General features: G+C 40.6%; 1 protein-coding gene across 8 annotated transcripts in view; it reads right to left on the bottom strand.

The window, feature by feature from the left end:
• Nucleotides 1–25,004, bottom strand: part of sptbn4b (spectrin, beta, non-erythrocytic 4b) — a 119,387-nt gene that overhangs the window by 10,454 nt on the left and 83,929 nt on the right. For all 8 annotated transcript variants that reach the window (XM_026191936.1, XM_026191934.1, XM_026191933.1 and 5 more), the window contains 9 exons: nt 9,224–9,487; nt 4,718–4,942; nt 4,406–4,495; nt 3,899–4,177; nt 3,533–3,663; nt 2,756–2,960; nt 2,266–2,511; nt 1,866–2,000; nt 79–323 (listed from right to left, as the gene is read on the bottom strand). In XM_026191936.1, coding sequence (XP_026047721.1) covers nt 79–323; nt 1,866–2,000; nt 2,266–2,511; nt 2,756–2,960; nt 3,533–3,663; nt 3,899–4,177; nt 4,406–4,495; nt 4,718–4,942; nt 9,224–9,487 — 1,820 coding nt within the window. The remainder of the gene's footprint in view (nt 1–78; nt 324–1,865; nt 2,001–2,265; nt 2,512–2,755; nt 2,961–3,532; nt 3,664–3,898; nt 4,178–4,405; nt 4,496–4,717; nt 4,943–9,223; nt 9,488–25,004) is intronic.

Here is a 25,004-nt window from a genome sequence, read left to right on the forward strand (position 1 = left end):
AAACAGTGCATGTGGTGAACAGATATTGAGGCTGCTATGCAGAGTGCCACATGCATATGTAGAAGGTATTGTAGATACCTGGGCTTCTCTCCTGTCCCTATCTGACAGATGATCGAGTCCATCCACATGATCTGATCTCGGACCATGCCGAAGAACCTCAGCTTGTCAGTCTCTGTGGTGATCTGCACCCGACACTCTTCGCAGGATGTTAGCAGCTCTTTCCAGCACTGCATCACTTCGTGCTCACGGCACGCGATGGCTTCGGCCTTCTCGCCAGCGTACACCGTCCTCAGCTGGGCTGCGCTCTCTTGCAGCTGACGCACCTGGCAGAGCGTGAAGGCAAGCTTTAGTAAACAGCTCAACTGAACAGGGACGAAACAGAATTGAAAAAAGGAAAGAGAGAGTTTGTTTTCCGAGTGACGCACGAAACACAGCTGCCAAGACAGCTGTGTTTCGTCAGGGCCAAGTGGTGCAGGCTCTGTCACCTGAGTAGGCACAGAACATCTGTGCTTTTGCATCTTTCTTGAGTAGCACTGTTCCTGCTGCCCAGGTGCACGACAGAGACTAGATCAAGCAAAATTAAATGCAGAGTAAGAAGATGGTGTTGCCATGAAAATGGCAGACTCACAAAGAACCAAAAACTTTACTATCCAATGAAATAGATTTTATGTGAATTTGATTTAATTTAAACAAATTCACATAATTTAGTTCAGTTCAGTGTTTTTTATTGGTTATAAAAATGCATTAAAGTCTATCATTTCTGGATTCAGTTTCTGATATACTGATATTCTTTACTTTTTAAATCCACATGGGGGGTCACTGCACCAATTAGGATTACTCAGTTAGCCAGGTAACTTCTAAAATAGCATGCAAAAAATGATTTACACTTTTGTAATCAATATTAACAGTCAATGCTAATGATTAATTTTTTTTGAAATTCCAGATGTTATTCCTTTCACATTTAAACTGTTTGCAGTCAGTAGCACAACTGGCTGTTAGCTACTGTCACGGGCTGCCGGGGCAGACCATGTGGAGAGAGTAGAGGACCCAATTGCAGACAGAGGCAAGGAGACAAAAACTGGACATAACGAAAAGCAAGCCTTTATTTAGGGCTGAAAACTCACGAAAATACAACATGGCTAAAGTGAGGAAAAACCTGAACATAACCTGGGAAACTATGACTCTCACTGTGACTTTATACTATGACGAGACAAGATAACAACTATGACTTGACTGGGAAACTGTGACAACGGGTAGGGAAGGTAACACAGACGATGCGACAATGAACAAAGGGAGACAGAGGACTTTAATACACACATGAGGTGATGAGGGGAAGAGGAGACACACGAGGACACAGTTGACTAGAATGAGACATAATGACAAAGGGGAGAGTAAAACTAAACGTAAAAAACCAAGAACACAAAACTCTTTCAAAATAAAACAGGAAACGTGGACATGACATGAGCAACATGAAAACACACAGACAGAAAATACATGACACAGAAAACTGGGACAGACTCATAACTAAGGCGACGTAAAAGGACCTAAACTATACTGCAACTCAAGACGATAACAAAGCAAACACTTAATATAATTTCAGAATTTCATGAACAGAGCACAATGTAAACATAAGAAAACAATACAAAAATAAGACAAAACGCTGGTTCAGAGACCCAGCCCCTGACAGCTACTCGCCATATTGCATCTGTTATGGATTTACAAATAAAAAAAATCACTAAATAAGTTTCTATAAAGATTCCTGCAGACCAAATATAGATAATATCAATCTTCTTCCTTTAATTCTCCTTTAATTTTTCCTTAAATGAAGATTAGAGGAGGGTCTGTTGATCGATGTGCAGCTGTACCTGTGTGACAAGCAGCTGAATGTCCTGCTCGAAGGTGTGCAGGAGTCTCTGCAGGGTGCTGGTGTTGGAAGTGCTGCCCTGCCGAGCCCGAACCTCTGGCAACCTTCGATGTTTGTCATCAATCTGGGCTAAAACCTGAAAAAAGGCAGTGGAGAAATTTTGCCTGTTTGTAGGGCAGAAATGCTCTATCGGCACCTGATTTACATTTTTCCTATTTTCTTTCTTTTTCAAGCTGTTCTCATCACGAAGGCCAATGTACACTGTGGTGACCCGACATAAAAGAAGATAAAAGTGTGAAATTAAATTAAATGAATCTGCTCTTTATCATATCCGGCATTATATGTGTGTGTGTGTGTCCTTTGGTTTAATTTGTGGCCCGTCTTGGCTTTGCTCCTCTTACCTCTCTGCAGTCGAAGAAGAATTTGTGCAGCTGGTGTGAAGCAGCGAGCATCTGACCGCGGGTCTCCATGAGCTCCAGCAGGTCGGCCCAGGCTTCGTTCACTCCGTCCTTCCATTCGGCGATGGTGGCTGCTTCTGAGTGGCCGTAGTCGATGAGCTCATCCACCATCTGATTGACGGCTGTCACTCGCTCCTGGCCCACGCTGCCCGTTTCTGACGCAAACTCTGTAAACTTCTCCTGTAGGACCTGGAAGTGTGGCATGTTTTATTTACTGCAGCAAATCGGTCTGCTAATTTTAATGTATTCATTCATTCATTCATTCATTCATTCATTCATTCATTCATTCAAGTCAAATAAAGAACATAATTAGACATTACAATCAAATGAAACCCCTTTTGAGATTTTACTTGTAATATTTAAATTTCAGGTAATAAAATCTGTTACCTGAATCTATTATTCATGTGCAGAGGCCATCTGTCGACACACTTACTGTGACATGCTCATAGTCTTGACCCAGTTCAGGCGAGCTGGCGACCACCTCCCTCTGAGCGATCCACTGCTCCAACTCATCCACCTCCCTGTTGAGCTGGTACAGCCAGTACTGCTGCTCCAGACGGCTCTTCCTCTCCTCCACCAGGTCCTTCAGAGACACGTACAGACGGTCTATCTGTGACTGACGCTTGCTGATCTGTTCGCTGTGGAAGAGAGGAGGAAGAGTGTAAGGTGAGGCACAAAAAAAAAAAAGCTAGGAGGAGTGTAGCAGTAACTGCTCCCCCAGCTCGAGAGACAGACATCGCTTCTACTTTCAGGATTAGGATTTAAACTTTCCTTTCGGATTATTTATGGATCAGGATCTCGCCATCAGTTAGTGCTTCCCCACTCTCCTCTTTTTCTTTCCCCACGTGGTTTTATTCCATTACTGCAAGTCATTAACGTCTACTTTTTGCTGATTGTGTCTGTCTTTTCTCTGCTTTCCTCTCACACCTCCACACGGTGGCAGCAGACGACTGCCCCCGAGCCTCCTCCTTCCTGTTATAACAGAAATCTTTCTCCCCTTCAACAGAGACGATCGTTTTAAGGTTGGTTTTCTTTCTCAGGTTTCTTTACCTCATAACACAAAGCTCTTGTTGTGAAATACTGCTATAAAAATACAACTGAAGTGAATGATGAAAAACCTTTTATAATCCAGAGATTCTGTGCTTTTCTGTATTTAAGATGTTGTGACAGAAATTTCTGTCAGATTTTGTGCATGTGTTTAACTGCTCACCAGTCTGGATGTCCCATCTCCAGCAGCTGCCGGCACTGCTGTGAAAGCAGGCCGATGGTCTCAGCGTAGTCTTCGATGGTCTGTTCTAGGACCAAATGCTTCTTCAGCAGCTGCAGCGTGCTCTGCTCATCCTGGCAGGAGGAGGAAGAACACACGAGAAATGACACTTTAATTTCAGTATACACACACAGAATAAAACTGCATGTAAAAAATCCTGCTCACATTAGAGTCCAACAAACACAGTATCACATATTCAGATGACAATCGCATATTCTGCAGAGAACTGTGTGTGTAAGACGGCTCCTGTGATTTTAAAGAGTTTTTTTTTTTACTTCAATGATAAATATTTCAGACAAATAATTTTACCTTTCCCTTCTCCTCATTCATCATGTGCAACTCCTGCTCACTCAGCCAGGCCTCGACCTCGGCTGTATCGAAGTAGTACTGCTGGGCCTGGTACATGGCATCCAGGACCAGCTGCCTCCTCTCAGTCTCGGCCCAAAGCAGAGCCCACAGCTGGGACAGCTGGTCGTGACCTGCCCTGATGCAGTCTGCCTCAGGGCTGCGTATGGAGCCAATGATCCCCGCCCTCTCCAGGACATCATCAATTCTGCTCCTGTGGCTCTGCAGCTCCCTCTGAAGATTCTACAGCACAGGCAGAAAGAGCTATTTAGATGTTGAGAGTGTAAACGGATGGATCAGAACTCAGAGGCTGGACATTATCTTTATCACAAGTCATCAGTTATTTAGTGACTTGAGCTCTGCGTTTAAAGCTTTAGGGTGCAGGGGGTCTATCGTGAAGAGGAACGGGACCTCTGTTAAGGTTTCAGGCTAAGGCTGCAGTTTAATTAGCAGCTATTCAGGTTTTCTTACCTGGTTCTTCTTCATTAGCTGCTGCACAGCCTGCAGAGTAGAGCCGTGCTCCTGAGACATGGCCATCGGGAGGCGTTCCTGGACCCACAACTTCAACCGCAATGGTATGACGAAAAGAAATGAATATTTGTACATGTATGAATATGTGAACATGCATGTCCACACCTCATGTACAGATTAAAGAGAAGCCTGGTATATTTCACCTCAATTACAAATAGATAAAAAAGTAACAATAACAAAATTAGAACATGCAATAACACGACTCCTGTGTTTTGTGTAGTGAGTGTGAATCTGGTTGTGTTGTCAGCTCACAATCTCATCCTCCAGGTCTCGCCCAACTTGATGAACTTCCTTGGACGCCAGCAGGATGCGTCGCCTCTCCTTCAGCGGCTCGATCAAACGCACCATCCTGGCCTCCACGGCGGCCTGTCGCTCTGCAACCGTCTCCTTGACCTGCGTCTGCTGCGGGATGGAGGATGCCTGCACCTGAAGCTGCCCTACCTCCTTATACCATTCCTCCATCTGGGTCTCCAGGGTCTGAGGAGGAGGAAGAGGAGAGGGTGAGTGTAGTTACCGGGCAGAAGAATGTAACTGAGGCAGGAGAGAGGAGACAAGAGAAACTGGATGGAAGAAACATGTCATCATGTGAGAGAAGATAAAAATGACATGAGTGAGATGAAAAGAGTGTGGCAGGAAACAAAGTTTACATGATTTTAGTTTTTTTCACTTTAATGTAGTTGTTTTATTCCCTGTAATACTGATTTTATTTAACTTTTTAACTTACCACGTCAAAGTTTATAAAACATCTTTTTAAAAACTGTAATAAATTCAGTAGATTTATATGTATTAAGCAACAGATGGATAAGATGAGACTGAGGATAACCCAAAACAGCACAAGAACAGGTGGTTAACAGACATGAAGTGTAGTGAAGGTTACTGTACCCCTTGCCAGGATGGATGCTGGGTAGTGGAGTTATGATGATGTGGTAAAGCAGTGCTAATGGCGGCCTGTTAAAGGAAGCTGTAAGCGGCATGCTGTGGGAGAGGAGAGCGAGAGATGTCTGGTGAAATGATGAAGCAATGAATGGATGAATCTGTGCGTCAGCCCGGGTCGAACCTGCTGTATAAACGAGTTCCCGCCTTGCCCAAACCACCACGGCTGGAGGGCAAATTGCGAGTTACATCCCAAGATCACACGTTGACTGGCAGATGTAATGCAAGTGTGCCCAAATTTGGATTCTTTTATTGAGGTGACAGACCAAAAAAAGAAAGAAATGCATATTCATCAAACTAGTAACCCAGCTATTTAAGAAGCTCAGGCTCCAGACTTTTCTAAACACTCAGTTTTCTTTCACTCTTGGTTTTGTATGAGGGAATATCTCTAATATGGTTAACAGGTTGCTGACCCCATTTGCAGTTCCTATCCTAAAGGGAGGGGAAAGGAGCTACAACAGTTTTTCTTCAGTGACTAGATGAACAGAGGCGCTTCACCCAGGCCCAGTGTAAGATAAAGGAGGACACATGCAAAGCTTTAACCTTGATCTGATGAACGTTCAGCAATTTGTTCTCTATGCAAACTGTCATGCATGCAACAGGCATTTTTTTTTTACTAGATCTATCGACCAGTCCACAAATGTGAATAAAAATGAGTCCAGTGCTGTAACAGAGACCCGTAAACTGTCTGACTTGCACAAATCTATTTATTTGCGATGTTCCAAATATCACCTGGGTCCTGGTTCATTGACCAAGCGTTTTGGTTTCTTGGGTTTTGTTTATTATTAATGATCCTCGTGGCGATGCTTAGGTTGTTTATTTTTTGCGTACAGCTTTGCCCTGTGTCATGCCTGTGCTCAACCTGTTTTATTTTGGTAGTCTCACGTCTCTTGTTCCCAGTATTAAGCTCCAATAAATACTGATTATGATGGTGTGTCTCCACTCCACACAGGTGTCTCCACTCTGGCCAAATCGCCCTTCAGTGTATTGTATTGTATTCTATGTATTGTATTATGTACTGTGTACTGTTTGAGTCTCCTCTTGTGCTTTGTCGAGTGGTCCCTCATTGCTGTAATAATAATAATAATAATAATAATAAATTTTATTTATGAGCACCTTTCAAGTCACCCAAGGACACTTTACAATAGGATAAAACACTTAGTAAAACAATGGCAGAATAAGAACAATAAAATAAAGCACAAGATAAAATGAACAAACAGTGGATTCACAGTGAATATGCAGATTTGAACAGATGAGTTTTGAGTTGGGATTTAAACTGGGGGAGAGAACCAATATTTCTTATTTCAGGGGGCAGAGAATTCCACAACCTGGGAGCAGAGCAGCTGAAAGCTCTGCTTCCCATGGTGGTGAGGCGGAAGGAAGGTACAGTAAGCTGGACAGAAGAAGAAGAACGAAGTGAACGGGCAGAACAAGTGGTGGTTAACAGGTCAGAAAGGTAAGAAGGAGCGAGGTTATGAAGGGCCTTGAAGGTGAGCAGAAGAAGTTTGAAAATTATCCAGAATTTCACAGGGAGCCAGTGAAGTTCCTGAAGAACAGGGGTGATGTGCTGGTAGGAGGGGGTTCTAGTGATAATGCGGGCAGCAGAGTTCTGAACCAGTTGAAGCTTATGGAGGGATTTTTGGGGGAGACCATGCAGAAGAGAATTGCAGTAGTCAATACGGGAGGTAACAAGACTGTGGGCAAGAATGGACGTAGACTGGGTGGAAAGAGAAGAACGTAATCTGTTAATGTTACATAGATGGAAGTAGGCAGAACGGGTGAGGTTATTGATGTGTGATTTATAAGAAAGTGAACTGTCTAGGATGACACCAAGGCTCTTAACCTGAGGAGAAGGGAGAACTGTGGAGTTATCGATGGTGAGTGAGAAATGGTTTGCCTTCAAAAGGTTGGATTTGGTGCCAATAAGGAGGATCTCAGTTTTATCCTCATTGAGCTTTAGAAAATTAGAGGTAAACCAGGATTTTAACTCGGATAGACATTCTGTAAGGGAAGAAGGTGGGAGGGAGGAATCAGGTTTGCAAGAGAGATATAACTGGGTGTCATCAGCAAAACAGTGAAACTGAAGATCTAATTTGCGGAAGATGGTACCTAGAGGGAGGATGTATATTATAAAGAGAAGAGGGCCTAAAACTGAGCCTTGGGGTACACCAGAGGTGACGGGGAATAGACGAGAGCGGAATGATCTTAGTTGAATAAACTGGGAACGGTCGAGGAGATATGATTGAAACCAGGCGAGGGGTGTGTCAGAGATGCCGAGAGAGGAAAGTCTGCTTAGAAGGACAGAGTGAGAGATGGTGTCAAAGGCTGAGCTCAGATCTAAAAGGACGAGAATGGTGAGAAGACCAGAGTCAGCTCCGATTAAGAGATCTGTACCCTTGTTCCATGTTCCTGAACTTCTAATATTCCTGAAATTCTAATGTTTTCTGGACATTTAAAGCCTGCTCTTTATTTTGGATTCTTCTGGACTTTAGCTTTTGCATCAACAGCATTAAAAGCTGATGCTTTGAGGCTAGTTTCTCTGTCCTGCAACTCACTTCTCACACAGCAACACATGACCAGAGTAATTTCACTTTCTTCATGGTAAACCGTGTGTGGACGTCTGCTGCAACACTGGATCTGTTTGCCTTTCTGACTTGCCTTATGAAAAAGATGTGCTACACCGTTCTTCAAATATTTAAAAATACCTGGAGTAAACAGCTACAGTGATACTAGTACTAATAAACGTAACAGGGGTCAACTGAACATTGAAACTTACTAAAGTTAGAGTATATTGTGCTTACAAATAAATAAGCACTAGCTGCATCCACTCACAGATGCCATGTTTATGAATAAGCACAGATTACTATTTTTACTCAATAAAACATCAGTTTTCCCACTACAGAGGGCTTATCTCTCACTCTGATAGAATTATACATGAACCAGATGTCTAGTGTTTAAAATTAAGATAAATGAAGATTAATTATGACCTTAATGCTAGTGTGTGCCATAAATAAATTATAACAAAATAACCAAATACGCGACAAACACAGATTGAGTCCAATAAGTCACAAACAATCAGCCTTTAACCAGGCAGAACAATCAGCATGATACTGGCAACTATATGTGAAAATATTAAAAACTTGTCACCGTCTGTATTTGTAAAATGATCTTGGGATGAGACTTGTGTTAAAGCTCACCTGGTTTGCACGAACACTGATGGCTTACGTTGTGTCCAAAAACCATCAGCGCAAATTAAAGATTAATGCTGGCGCGAACTTATGAGAAGCTGACTTTGCTAAAATGAGATGGAAAGCAAACAGAAAGCTGTGCAGGCGCAGCGAGAAATGTTGCTGTTAGTCATTTTCAAACATGAGGTTTTGTTTGAATATTAATGAGCTGAGGCCATCTCTGTGTAGCGACAATAACGTAAACAGTGATTCACTCTGAGATGGTTCAACATGCAAGGAAGCAAAGATGCAGAATTACGTTAACAGTTTAGGGCAAAACTGGGCTAAAACTACGGAAAAACTAAGAAAAAACCCCAAAACTCCCCAAAAAATCCACCCAAGAATACAGTTATATAAGGATAAACCTCAGTTAATTTGATTTTCAGTTCATTTACAGTTAAATATTTATTATTATCAGGTTAAAATTCAATAAAAGTCTAAACTCTGGAAACCAAGAACTCACTACCTGACAGATGAAACAGAAAAAGCATCTTTGTACAAAGAAATCATAACTTAAGCCACTTCAGAGGTTAGAGGAACGCATCTGTGGGTGAAATGGCTGCAGCAATGTGCCAAAAACCACTTGAATGTTACGTACATGCAGTTTTTTAAGCTGCTTGTTGACGGTGGTGAGGTCCTGTCCCTGGTCGACGTAGGCCAGTTGACCCTCGAGCTGGCCCAGTCTCTGGTCGAGGCTTTCGTAACTCTGCACCAGCAGGTCGGCCTTGTTGGCTTCAAAAAGCTGGCGGGCTTTTGCCTGAGTGGTGCTCTCCAGATCCTGCCAGCACTCCCTGATCTCCTCCAGCTTCTTCCGCACCACCGGGCTGAGCTCCGGCTTCTCCTGGATCAGTTGCTGGCCCTCCTGGATGGACAGGAAATGAGGGGGAACACAGAGGGAGACGGGGGAGAAAATTAAGACCTTTTATGTCTTAATGCGAAAGGATTATTCATTAACATACCGAAAATGTATAATTAGCCCAGAGTACACGTAGATCAGAGGCAAATGTGCAAATAGAACATTTACTACTGAAAACAAAAGGCAATTAAGCTACAAAATGACACTTCATAATCACAAAGGCATTAAAAACACACAACCTATTATGATAATAAGGCCATTATGTAGTTTAATTAACACATCAATCAGTGAATCGACATCTCTAATTAGCACCTGGGGAGTACCAACATAAACGTAAAATCTCTGAGAATATATCGTTTTCATGCAGATCACTTGGTTTGCACCGCTATGCAAATTTTATTTAAGCAAAAATCTAAAATGTTTATGGAGATTGCACTCATAAATCTAAAAGTTTATGTCAAGCGGACATTAAAATAGCTTTATGAAAGTGGGGTCGATTTCTCTATTTGTAATAAAAATAATTATTGATCTCTAATCCACTTTTCACAATAAAAGCGTGGTTGAAAATCTGTGCAGTGTAGGATATCAATGACGTTGTACATAAATAAACGAAACTATGAACCTAAAGCATTGAAAATGAAAAAGTCATTAGTATACCAATTTAGTATTCAACCACCAGAAAATTAAATAGTAACAATTTTAAATATTTTTAATAGAAATATCACACTCTTTAGCGTCTTAACTCTTAATTTCATACATTTCTAGCTGTTTCTGGGTTTTATAAGTCATTTTTGGAAGCTTTGGACAGACATTTAGAGACTGCACAATAAATTGAGAAAATACTAGTAAACAAGAAAAAATAATAATCATAATCATTACATGGAGATGTGACGTAATAACGTGTAAAAAATAATATATAAAATACAAAACATATAAAAAATGAAGCAGGTATAAATTTATAAATGTGCTTCATCGCATTTACAAGTCTTCCTGTGTTTGAATATTGATTCTGTGGAAATGTTGTGTGTGTGTGTGTGTGTGTGTGTGTGTGTGTGTGTAAAACCTCCTCCTACTAAAATACCTCATAAATTACCCCACACGTCCCTTCCCCCATCTCTCTCGCCTTTTCATATTTCTGCCCCTTTTGTACCTCATCCCATTCAGAACCATTACACACACACACACACACACACACACACACACACACACACACACACACACACACACACACACACACACTGTATGAATATCAATTAGATGGGGGAGGGATTTCACTGAGGAGGCGAAATGAAAAAAGTCTGGGGGCAGGTGAACATGAGGTGCTGGTTTGTGTGTTTATTAGAAAGAAAGGGACCTAAAAACATCCCCCAATATGAACAAAGAACAAAGGATTTCCTATAAACAAACATAGAAAAGCATTAAAAATCTAAGGAATTAACTGTGGGCCAAACTTCCAAAGTCCATTTTAGGAACACGGACTTTAAATTATTTGATATACACTGGAATTAAAATTCCAGCTTAACTTTGAAAAACAACAAACTGGCACTCGTAGCTTGCCAACTTGTCTTTATCAAAAAAATAAAATAAATAATACTTGGTAATGTGTGGATTACTGTGGATGACTGTGCTTTTCTTTGCATCTCAGTTCCTTGGTCAAAAGTTACGGACTGAAGCCTGCTACAAAAACTCCTCTGACCGCTATGGATAATCTCCCTCTTTATAACAACGTAATAACAAATATACAGGGGGTGAATACTTTTATAACTTATTCATTTGTATCCTTTTAGTTACATTAAAGATTACGCTTTATCTGACTAAAACTATGGCTTGCTGTGTGACACAGACCATCCACAAAGCTCTTGCTTTAGTCACGAACAGAGATGGGCAGCGTCCATCGTGCGTGGGAAGAAAACTTCTTTTTACAGCGAAAAAAACCCCTAAACTTCCAAGCAAGCACCGAGTGCGCTATGACGTAATGGGAAACTCACAGAGAAACTCGCGGATTCTTCAACTGACCGCGGCACACCTGCACCAGGGTAAACCTCCGCCTACCACAGTCCTGCTTTACAGGTGAAAATAGAGCAACAGGACCGCTAGTCTTTGACTTTATTTATTTTCTGCTGCGTTTTACTTGCATCTATTTGAAAGACTGAGTGTAAACACAAAAAATATTTTATTTTATGTGCTGGAATGTGTAGAAAATAGGTTTAAATGTTAAACTAATTTATTCAAGTCAGAGAATGTTGCATATAATTACATTTTTGCTTGATGCATAAAGTTAAAAGATTAAAACTAATAAAACAAGTTTAAAAAAAGAGACTTTTCCATTTGATTACATTTTGTATGATGGATTATGTAGAAAAAGTAGAATTGGGCTGAAAGATCTATCGCTTTATCACCTCTTCAGGTTGTAAATCGTGTTTTTAAAAAGTAACTAAGTAACTAAGTAATTAATTACTTTTGAAAATAAGTAATCAGTAAAGTAACAGGATTACTTTTTTGGGAAAGTAATTAGTTACTGAGTAACTAATTACTGATTACTTTTTTCAAGTAACTTGACCAACACTGGTCACGAATTAGCTGATATGTGCATATGTGTGTTGGATGCAGCTTGCTAACATTAGCAGATAACTTTGATGAACAATATATGGTAAATCCTGCATAAAAAATTAACATGCAGTGGCTAAATTGCTAATGTTGAAGCTTCGAAATGCACAGTCCAAAACCAAAAGTTGACATCAAAATGCGTCTATTCTCAGATTATATCTAAAGTCCTTTCAGGTTCCTCCGAGGACCACAAACATGGGTGAAAACCGCACCTGTTGGAGGGCAAAATATGAGACAACCATAGCCTGTAAGGTTCATGTCCAGTTTGAATTTAAAGAATAAGTAAAAAGGGTTAATCGTAAAGATGTGAAAATGTGCAAAACTTTATTTTAGATTTGATTTTACTGTGCAACAGAAACTGAAAGGACGGACATTTTTTAAAAATATTTTTTTGAGTTGTCTGACCTATTTTTCTGAAGAAAAGGTTCAATTTTCCACCATTTGGTTCTTGGTGGGTGGTACTTTTCAGACTGCCTCGAATTTTCACCAGGATGCTAAAGTATCCTTGAGCAGTGACTCATCATCCACAGAGGACAACATCCTGTCTCACTCACTCGAGTTATCATAAAATCTGCAGACATACAGAGCTGCATCATGACTGGAAACTGGAGCCCAGTGATGAGATAAGACAGCTTCCGGTCCAGACACCGAGATAAGCAGGGCAGTTACGGGAACCTCTAGGCAACACCGAGGTGTAAATGTGAGTGAGAGTAGGTCATAAAAACATCACTCACTGAAGGTCAGCCCAAACCAACAATCTACCGAAAAATACATTTTGATGAGGTAACAGTACAAAGCTAGGTTTGATATTTGAAAGTAAAATGTATTGATGAGCCTGGATTTATGAAACAATAATCAGATTTATCTCAATGCTCTACTATTTACTGGTTGTTTGTGCAGCTGTCCATTAAAATATAAAAGTATATTTTAGATCATGCTTAGCAATAACTGCCCAAAGAAGTGCCCGGCGTTTCCCAATGGTTGCTGAGTGGCCAGACTTCCTTCTAGAACTAAGGAGGATGGAAGACAGTATACTGTAGTGCATATGGTACTCTATATCTGCCGTATACACACCATATCTGCAGCTGCTAACTTAATTGCCACTATCTGGGTACAAATGGAGAGGTGAGAAGAAAAAGAAGCAAATATCTTCACACAATCCTGCACTGTTTTTACATCAACACACACAAACACAAAGAAGGAGAAGTGGAATTGTAAGCAGACAGACCACTTTCCGATCCTTTCCACTGCTAGTGCGTTACGTCAGCGTTCATTCTTGTGTGGTGTCCCTCCGGCTGCTGGTGCGTGCCATCCTCTGCGGTGAGTGGGAGGGTTTGTGTGGGCTCGAGCAGCTTCACCCACTAGCTCAGAGCTGCTACTCCACACTACTCATACTGTGTAAACTGAGTCTGCAGTTCAGAGAGGAGCACAGTATTCCACAGCGCATACAGACAGCATCTGTAGACATCCCACGCCAAGCGGGGAAATCTGTGTGAGCCCCACCCCGTACACTGAGCTTGGAGTACCTTTACAAGATGGGTCAACTCACTGTAGAAATACTCAGCCTGTGAAATCAGTTGAATAATGTCTTGTCATTAGATCAGATTACAGATGCCAACAGGAAATAAAGCATTAACCTTTTTTGGAGATTGAGACTTCACGTTAGGATACTGTTGCACTGATGCTAACTATTACTTCTCCCTTTAAGTGAACATCCTTGCTATCAAAAATAATAATTTATTTCAGTAAATAAAATTATAAAATAGTTGTTTTTGAGGAAATATTCCATTACTGAAGGCCGATTAAAACCCCTCAGTCACAGTTAGAGTTAAATCATCTGTTACGCAGCAGCTGCCTTCAGTCTGAGTCAGAACTGTCAGGATATTTTTATTCTGAAAGGACTAAAGTCAGAAATATGTTGCTTATCGTTTTCCTCTTCTTCAGTATTTGCAGTAGTGATTATGGTGTGTCAATGTTTAGCATAGAGAGTGCAATCTCCATAAACATTATTAACAAATATAACATGCCAGCAGGGAGCGTGACAATGAATTATTTAACGTGGAACATTATTATTGTGCCGTGGGGCTTCAGACTCAAATACACAGTGGTACTGCTCCATGTGGGAGGGCCAGTTCACCAGTGACCAAAGCTGCCCATGTGCTGGAAGCTGCCACACAATGTTCATACGTAACTCCCCTCCACAGCCCACAGTGTGTCTTTTTCACACTGAAAACAAAAAGTGGAGATAATTAGGCACTAATATAAAATACAATGACACTATCGGTTGGTTTTCCTCCTGTACTGTTCAGTTCTTTCAGGTCACCACCCACCTCTGCTCTGTTACAAAAAGGCTGAAAAAGGTGTTTAAATGGACATATTTCACTTCTCTTTCATGTCTACTCATCCATAATCTTAACTGCTTTCAAAGCTTAGGGTTGCAGGGCAGCTGGAGACCAACCCAGCTTACATCATATATAGTACCGGTATATAGCATTACAAATGTTGATACTATTATTATACATACGTTTCAGATAATGAGGGTAGTGTATATACAAGTAATCCAGTCAAAGCCAAAAGCTCACTCTTCAGACTGCTCTAAAGAATTGTTTACTGCTTTTAAAAAGACAGGGGCTCCATGAGATCCACGTATATGGTAAAAATAATTATTTCAAACTAGAGATGGACCGATCCGATATTACGTATCGGTATCGGTCCGATACGGACCTAAATTACTGGATCGGATATCGGAGAGAAATAAAAAATGTAATCCGATCCATTAAATATCAAAAAAGCACCTCACAAAACTTGCGACATGGCATAACTCGGCTCATAACCGTAGCACGTTGGAGCAGTGTGCATCAGGTGATAGAGCGGCTGTGGCGTGCGAGACCTGTCGGTGGTCTGGTTCAGCATTTTGAGCCTCGCTACCAATCCGGCATTTCATCTCGGAGAAAGTGATCCCAGAGAGAAGTGAAGCAAGTGTGTAAGTTCATCTCTGAATGTTTGTAAAGCATTCCAGCTTTAAGCTTAACAACCGAAATATGGAGCGACTACCTCTTCTCTCCCCCTCCCTCTCCCGCTGCTACTTCAATCATGAAACTGATTAATGATCAGCTGATCGGCTTTTCTGTCGTGAGTCCGTCTCTCTTGTTTGTTTATTGCTCACTTTGCGCCAGAAAGAGGAAACCAGCGGCTGAACAACAGCAGCACGTTTAAGCTTGATAAGCTGTTGTTAGAATTTATTTAATATTACTTTCTACTCCAGGATCTTTTTCTACGTAGCTGACGGCTGGTAACTGTGCAGGGGCGGATCTAGCAAAGTTTAGCCAGGGGGGCCGATAGGGCATGAACAGGGAAAAGGGGGCACAAAGACATACTTTTCTTTCTTATTCTCATTTAAAATGTCGAGCTTTTAATGAATAATTATCTGACACCCAAAGTTTTAATCTGATGTAAAATATATAGAAGTCCATTACTGTATATAGTAATTGTTAAGTCTAATATAACCTAGTAAGCTATAGTACTTTTTCCTTTGGGAAGGTACCATCTGTGCAGTCTGCAATTCTGTTGAAGAAAGATGTTGAATCTATTTAATTATTCTTGAAAAATAATTGATTTCTGTGCATTTTTTTTTCACACTGCATCAAATTAAAGTTGATTACGTCGATTAAGCATCATGAGGTGGAGGGTGGGGGGTGGTTCCCTATTTTTTATTTTTTTGCTGGGAGTTTTAGAAGCCTATTAGTTAGGTTGCTTACTCTTTAAAATACCAGAATAGGGAGGATGGAGTAGGCTTAAGTTTATTAGATTGATCAGTGTTGCTGAACTATGAAATATTTTGGGTGCAGTGTATTTTTTGCATACAGGTATAACAGAATAGCTTTAGTGTTTTGTTTTGTTTTTAACTTGAGTTTGAACTTATACAAAATGCAGCAAGATGTTAAAAAAAACAGTTTGAATTCATATCAGTATTGGCCGATTTCAAATTTATGATATCGGTGTCGGTCATAAAAAAGTGGTATCGTGCCATCTCTATTTCAAACTACAAGTCACTTTAAAAAGGAAAAATATTGCTTTAAATCTCTTTTTTAACCTCCTAGGACCTGGATGTCCACATGTGGACATCACATTTTGGGCTGTCTAGACCAAAATACTAAATTCTGTTCTACAGGGGCCTGATGTCCACTTACAAGGACATTATACTGTCACTATTGTATTGAAATGTTCTCATTAGAGATGGCACGATACCACTTTTTTATGTCCGATACCGATATCATAAATTTGGATATCTGCCGATACCGATGTGAATCCGATATAGTGTTTTTTAATCAACAAAACTGTTTTTTAAAATATCTTGCTGCATTTTGCAAGTCTGCAAGTTCATACTCAAGTTTAAAACAACAACTACACTAAAGCTATTCTGTTATACCTGTGTACAAAAAAAATATTTAATAGTTCAGCAATACTGATCAATCTAATAAACTTAGACCTACACCATCCTCCCTATTCTGGTATTTTAAAGAGTACTTAGCGTAAATATTAAGCAACCTAACTAATAGGGTTCCAACTCCCAGCAACAACAAAAATAAATAAATAAAAAATAGGGAACCACCCCTCACGCGCCACCTCATGATGCTTAATCGACGTAATCAACCTTAATTTGATGCAGTGTGAAAAAAAATGCACAGAAATCAATTATTTTTCAAGAAATATTAAATAGATTCAACATCTTTCTTCAACAAAATTGCAGACTGCACAGATGGTACCTTCCCAAAGGAAAAAGTACTATAGCTTACTAGGGTATATATATTAGACTTAATAGTCACTATATACAGTAATTGACTTCTATTCATTTTACATCAAATTAAAACTTTGTGTGTCAGATAATTATTTATTAAAAGCTAGACATTTTAAATGAGAATAAGAAAGAAAAGTATGTCTTTGTGCCCCCTTTTCCCTGTTAATGCCCTATCGGCCCCCCTGGCTAAACTTTGCTAGATCCGCCCCTGCACAGTTACCAGCGTCAGCTACGTAGAAAAAGATCCTGGAGTAGAAAGTAATATTAAATAAATTCTAACAACAGCTTATCAAGCTTAAACGTGCTGCTGTTGTTCAGCCGCTGGTTTCCTCTTTCTGGTGCAAAGTGGGCCAAAAACAAAGACGGACTCGCGACAGAAAAGCCGATCAGCTGATCATTTAAGCAGTTTCACGATTGAAGTAGCAGCCGGAGAGCGAGAGGCAGTCGCTCGTTAAGCTTAACGCAGGAATGCTTTACAAACATTCAGAGATGGACTTACACACTTGCTTTACTTCTCTCGGGGATAACTTTGTCGGAGATGAAATGCCGGATTGCTAGCGAAGCTCCAAATGCTATCCAGACCACAGGTCCCGCATGCCACAGCCGCTCTATCACGTGATGCATACTGCTCCGACATGCTAACGTTCTGAGGTGAGTTACGGCGTGTTGCAAGTTTTGTGAGGTGCTTTCGTGATATTTAATGGATCGGATTACATTTTTTATTTTTCTCCGATATCCGATCCAGTCATTTAGGTCAGTATCGGACCGATACCGATACGTAATATCGGATCGGTCCATCTCTAGTTCTCATATGTGGATCTCATTTTTCTCAGAAACAAAAATCAGGTTAAAAAATAAAAAAATTAAAAAAATTAAAAAAAAAAATCACATAATTCTTTGTTTTTACATTTATCAAAATGCCATGAAAGAGTTCGGGTCTTAGGAGGTTAAAGTACTGATGATGAAAAGCACCATGTTGATGTGATTAAAGATTATTTAAATACTAAGACCCAGAAGGATGTGAGAGAATATGTAAAGTGAAGAAAAACAGGAAGTACAGTCGTGCAGGACAGACAGGGAGAGTCTGATGGAGCACTGATGCTAACAGCAACAGATCATCCTCATTCTGCTGTCTGGTGTGCGCTTCACAGCAGACATCTGCTCCCGAGCCTCCCCTCTGCCGCTCTGTTGGTCAGTGGGTCTGTCACGCTCAGGCCACTGAAGCTACCGTGTCAATATTTACATGTAAAAAAAATCTGCTCGTCCAGCCAAATGGAACTGCTTACTTCAATCCAGGTTGAAGTTTTAATGTCAACTCTTGGTCAACTCTGACATAAGGTAAGAAACCAAACACAGGGTCCAATGAAGTCTAAAGACTGAAAACATATTTATAATATTTGCTACGTGTCCACAGTCTTCAAGGAGATACAACTACAAATCAACATTACTTCTTCAAAAGAAATATCCAATGGCAGCGACCTGGGGTGATGGAAAGAATGTGATGGCTGGTATATATAATATGAAACTGAGGCACTGGTCATGTGATTTTTTGACACCTTGCACTTAAATGGAGACCTGCGTGACCGTCGCAGGGTTTCTGTAGGGTTGCACACTATGCAGAGGGTATATTTTCCTCCAAACTGTAATTGCAGACTCATTTATTCATATCAACACATGATTCCACTACTCATGCTGTTGCTCATAAGAAAAGCTGATGATAAAGGCAGCCTGCTCTGGGGTACTACATGCACTCACTCACACATGCACAAATGTCCACATACCATCCAGAAAATGCACAAATACAGAGAAAGAGGACGGCTGTTCTTCCATCTACCTTATAAATGCCCCCATTTGTTCCTCTGTGCTGCTGTAAAAGAGTCACTTTGACTGTAGGAAAAGAAGGACTTCATCCATCTGCTGAGTGCCCTTTTGGCTCGAGAGCATTAGAAAGCCAAAAGTGCTCCAGGACTGGGCAGGCACTTAAATTGTATGAACCTAATAAGACTTTACTCAGACTTAACTTGGGTTAGCTACCTGTGTTTCTTACATCCTGTATTTTGCTAGTTAGCATTTTAGGTTTATCTTTGCAAACATCCACTTCATAAACAGGAGACGAGAGGAATTAGTAGGACGCTGTTTCAAACCGTTTTGCCTGATGAAAGTCTAACACAGAAACATTAAAAATAAATGCATTTTTTCCCATTTCAGTTACACAGCATGCAGGACTCTGTTTGCTATGTTTGTTCTCACTTAAAAATTAGCTAGCTTCAATCCTTCCTGTCTGCTGTTTTGGAGGTCTTGGAAGTCATTCAGCTACCTCTCCACAAGGTCTTTTTTCTTGTGGTCGGGTGGACTCCAGCTCCACCATGGAGGTCTACAGCAGCTGACAGGAGCCCTTATTCTGCTTTAGAGATGTGATGTGAGCTGGAGGGCTGCTCCAACCACAGAGAACAGGTTTATGTGCTGCTGCAGAGGCTGCAGAGCAGAATAACGACTGTCTCTTGTTACTTATTGCTTATAGTATAAACATGAAGTATGAGTAAGTCATTCAAGAAAACACCTTTGGCATGCACACAAAGATTCAGAGCCACAATAGAAGGATTTTAATCAGAAAATGTAAATAATTCTGATGCATTACTGCTTTCAGACATTTCATATTTGAAAACTTAATTGGACAGTTTTGCTGATTTAGGTTTACACCATCTGCTAGTTGACACAGAGCTGTCTTTGAAGGCTAGGAATATCAGGGTTGCAGTGCAGATAGTGCAGACAGACAGACCCTATGGCTTAGGAGCTCTGTAATGAGCACATAGAAAGACACCTACAACAGGTTCCCTGCAGAAATAAATAAAAAGAAGCTCCACATAGTGATTGTAGGGTCAACATCATCTATCCAGCTGGGCTCTATAATATGAAAACACCTATCTTATACTATCTTTCAGGTCTAGCACCTTCCTCAGCATTATTCTCTGTGTTCAGTTCAGTTCTGCGTGCTTTAATGGGTGCAGCATTGTCTGAACGGTGCATTTAAATATAACTGGAATTGATTGGGTGGAATAAAAATATATACTGTCAGATCTCCATCTTAGCTTAACATCTTGCTCTGAGTGCGAGGGCCTCATTGATGTTTTGCTGCACTTACCCACACACAAACCTGCCCATACTCCCTCATTCACGCACACATTCTCTTATATACTGCAGCACCACAGGTCAGAGCTTAATGCAAACTGTATACTGTATGCAACTCTATATAGTATACAGTTTGCACTCGCATACAGTTATAAGGAAAGTAAAAAGGTGCATCAATGGCCAGACAAAGTCGTATTTTTTGCACAGCTGGTAATTTGTTTATAAAACTTTTATAAAGCTGTACCGATTGCCACCGAAGCCACACAGATTGTTTTATTCTATGCATTTCAAGCATTCAAACCTAACAGGCAATTTTTAATCAATAACATGCTATCGTTACTTCCCCACACCCCCTGGACATCCTGGGGAGCATAACATAGTATGTCTTTGGACAGTTTGCACAGGAAGGTTCAAACCTAAAAACCTCTTGATATAACTGTCCGGGTTATATAACTGTGTCGCAGGCAAGACTCGGACCCAAATACAGGACATTAAGGACTTTTACCTTTAATGCTGAACTCTTCCCAGACATACAAAAACACCAATGGTAGCTGAGCGGGAGAATTCAATCCAAGAACTAGGAAACTCCAGTGAAACATGGAAGGAGGTATTATGTCTAATTGTTGAATGTTGTCATTGTGTTTCTTAAATTTGTAAGGTCTGAGTTCAATCTATAGGATCAAGACATTCCTTTGTCTCTGACCACCTCCCCCAGCCACTCTGTGCTGGGGGAGGTTTTATTGCAGATACATTCTATCTAGAAGATCTGTTTCTTGTGATGTTGCTTCCTACTTTTATGATCCTTTTCGTGAGCAGGAAGTCATGCAGTGAGACACACACACACACACACACACACACACACACACACACACACACACACACACACAGTGCCTTGTCTTAGAACCATTGGGGGGTTTTACAGAGGGAGGTGCTTTTGCTGTGATGTGTATTGTGTGAACTGTTTTCCCCAAAAGCAAGAGGAGGCCGTCGTCGGGGTCATTTTGCGGTAGGATTCAGAGTGCTTCCTGAGACACCGGCCGGTGCCTCCCTTGCTAGCAAGTAAAAGATGTTCGTCTTGTTTTTGTCGTTAACGAGAATAAGTTTCTAAACTAGCGGGGATGTGGAAACACAGACCCAACAGGAGGAATCACACAGGTTAATCTATATCTATACACAAGCCAGGTAACGATGGGAGAGGAAACAGGTCAGAAGACTGCTGACACTAATTGGGAAAATGAGACACAGGAAGTGAAATCTAACACAAATCACAGAACAGGGGTCAACCACCTGCCTCCAGCCCAAAGAAACTGATTCAGCCCGCCTTAACTAGAGGGCAAAACGATATAAATGGATAATGGACAACATTTCCATCCTTCTGTTCTTATTCATTGTATTCTTTTAGTCTTTTAGTGCTCATTCTGAGTGCTTAGACCAGTTTGGTCTAAGCTTTCGATACACTGCATGTCATTATCCACTTCTAACATCAACACGACAGTGAAAACACAGAAGAAAACACGAGTCCAAAAAAGCATGCAAGCGTATCGAAAGTGGTTTCTCAATCCTGTAGCCACAATTAAACTTGACTCATAGAGAGAAGTGCACAATACACAAAACAAACCCTGTTTTACTTAACAGGAGATTATAGATTTTCCTGATATTTCTGTTTTATGCTTCAAACAGTGGATGCATCATGACCGGCATCACAGTGACTCAGTGGTTATCACTGTGTAGAGCCCTTCTCTGTGGAGTTTGCATATTCTCCCTGTGCTTGTGAAGCTTTGGTCCAGTTTTGGATCATAGTTCTCCCAGATCCCACCTGCAACCCGCCTCCCCCATTTATCATTATTAATATTTATAGAGTCATTAATTTCTTTATTATTATTACTATTATTGTTATCACTACTACTAGTAGTAGTAGCAGCACTAGTGGTGGTGGTATTATAATTACTGATGATATTGGTCCTATTATATTGTTGTAATTGTTTGAATTATATGTCTTAAATATCCACATAATGCACATTCACATACATACACATAGAACTCACACATAATTTTCATTAAATATGCAATTATGTACAAATGTTTTGTTGCTGTTGTTATTAGTTTTGAGATTTTCAGCGCACATTTTGTCCCCTCATCTATTCCACAGTTTAAAAAAAAACTTTATCAGTGTACAGTTAAGAATGAGATTCAATATGCAACTTTTCTATACAATGAAATAAAGAGATATAAATGAAATGACAGAAGAGAATTAAAATATGCACTCTAAGAGAAAAACAGGGTACAGTGTGCATATAGTGCAAAAACGTTACTAAAATTGCTCAGGTTATGCAATATTACAGCTGCAGAGCAAGTCTGAAGTGTAGTTAAAACCACACTTAGTTATTTCTCCAACCATATAAAAACAGTGCTTTCTGTGTCGACCCAGGACATAGTGAGATTCTTACTTTTGAGAGTTTTGCTTCATGGTCTAACGTATTTTTTTTTACATTTTGATCTTACTTCAAAGGCTGTCAAAGCCGGAACTGCGGGTGAGATATAACACAGGCTACTATTTGACTTTTCTTTGTTTTCTGGTATTTGCAATCTATTGCAATGGTGGATGATTAGTGATTTTTTATTTCTATTGTACTCTTGGTACATTCACCACAAACCAATCAGCTCCAGTCAGCCGTGATGTAACGTAGAGAGTGTGTGAAACTTGGTTCCAGCAGCAGACGCTCAGATTGCCATTCTTAACGAGTTAATGAGGCCAATTAACTGTCAAGGATAATAAGTGACGAGGACAGGATTCAAAAGCCCAGTGGGTTTTGGGCGAGCAACTGGGTGGGTTAAGAGGGTATTTTGACTGTGCATTCACACATCCCCCCCCCCACACGCTCACGCACACACTGATAAGCACAATCTGCTGCAACTGAACCAAATCTCCACTAACAGCGAGCAGCCTCTGTTTTGGATCCATCACAGTGAAGCTACATCACAGACATTACAGAATGACTCGGCAGCTCTTTACAAACAGTACATCGTCTTAAAGCGCGCAGATGGCAGTTACATCAATTCTGACCCTGTAAATAGAAAGTCGCAGGTTTTATTTGCAGTCGGAAAGAAGAAACCTGCACTAGTAGCTCAACAAAACCATATTATTACATCTGTGCTCTTTGTTTCTGTTTAGTACACCCCTTTTGTCTTCAAGTTTTGACTTTTAATTGTCACTCAGGCCATCCATTCACAAACTTCACTACAGAGATTATAAGCCACACATATTTAGATTTGTTTATCCGGCCTGTCATCAGGAAGCCCAGTCATCCTGCAGCTACAGTACGGCTATTGATTAGACACTACATTATACATTCAGAACACTGCAAACCTCAGCTTATTAGATTTGGACCTCTATACTACACTACATTAACATCTATTGCAGCAAGCTGAATGCCAGTACACCAAGACCTTTGTGTCTTACACTGAGACTGAGCGAGAGGGAGCTTTACCTATGGCTATAATGGCTCGTCCATCTCAGTCGTCTCAGATTTTCTGACATTGACAGAAAGATGGAGGAAGAGGAGACGCAAGAATGGAGTCAGTGTGATTAAGAATTAGGACGTCTTTCTCTCTCCTGAGTCATTTTGAGGAGATGCCACCTGTCAAATGTTTAGAAATGAGAAAAGATGATTGTTTAAACGCAAATGTCTGGCATCTGATTACTGATGCTTCTACACTGACTATGGACATACCGAGGAGTCATGGCAACAAACAATATCATTTGGCAAAAGTATAACCAAAGAAGACAACAAATGCATTTTTTCTTCAGAAGAAGTCATATTTTAAGTTTATATTTGGGGATTCTGGCAAAAGACAAACTCTAAATAATACTTGGAAGGTCAGATTTTTGCCAAATAAACTTTAAATCTCACTCCACCTGAAAACAGTAATTGCATCATGTGTTAACCAGCCAGATGATACCTGTCGGACTGAAAAGCAGCTGCCCACGAGCACTTCAATCCTCCCTTTGTTTATTTTTGAAAGTTAAATCAGAGTATAAATGATATAACCAGAATAAAATCACTTGTGACAGATAGTTCGGTGCCCTTTTACTACTGTTTAAACAGCTAACAATAATAACCACAACTGTAGAAATGTATACAACAGTGAGCTGTGGCATTAAAACTACAGACAGGTGGAGTAAATAACACTGATTATCTGTCAAGTTCCTGATCTATGTTTTTGATTTTTATTATCATTCTCTCTCATGTTTCTTGTATTCATGTCCTTCTGGTGTGTCTTCCATGTTTCCTCGTCCAGTTTCATTTTGTGATTTTTCCCTCCCTTGCATGACTCGTGTGGCCTCTTATTCTTGTTCCACCTGTGTCAGGTTTCCCACTTTTAAACCTTTATCAGTTTGTGTGTCTAATCAGCTTCGTGTGTATTTGTAGTCGCGTCGTTCTCCCTGTCACATTGTTGCCGTGTGTTACTTGTACTTCTGTTTTCTGGGTTTCTGTTTCGGGATCTCCTACTAACAGCAGAGGTGCAGGTGGTTCCTTTTTACTGTCCGCTCTGATCACATCACTCATCCTTAATCTGATTCATATCAGATGGGTGTTGTGAATTACTTTACATGGGATGAATTTGTTTCCTCACTCTGTGCTCTTCATCTCTTATCCAACATTTTAAAAGGATTTAAGCATCCTAAATGATGGTGGACCTCAATCGATTTTCCAGGTCACAAAGCCGCAAAGGCAGACACGAGGAAGCAGAATTAGCAGAACGTAAAGCACCCAGAGTGAGTGAGAAGGGGAGGGATGGAGGGATGACCTTCACACATGAGCTCTACGAGGAGAGGAGGGAAGATGGGGAGAAGTAAGAGGGGACTGGGCAGCAGTTGCTTGGCAACCGTCGCCAGTACAGGAAAGAGGGGACGCATTGCTCCAGTTGCTGCTGGCGGCTTGACGTCACAGCAAGCTGACGAGGCACACAGTGCTTCGTGATGATCTG

This window comes from Astatotilapia calliptera, chromosome 14, assembly GCF_900246225.1.
Source record: "Astatotilapia calliptera chromosome 14, fAstCal1.2, whole genome shotgun sequence".
Taxonomy (NCBI): domain Eukaryota; kingdom Metazoa; phylum Chordata; class Actinopteri; order Cichliformes; family Cichlidae; genus Astatotilapia; species Astatotilapia calliptera.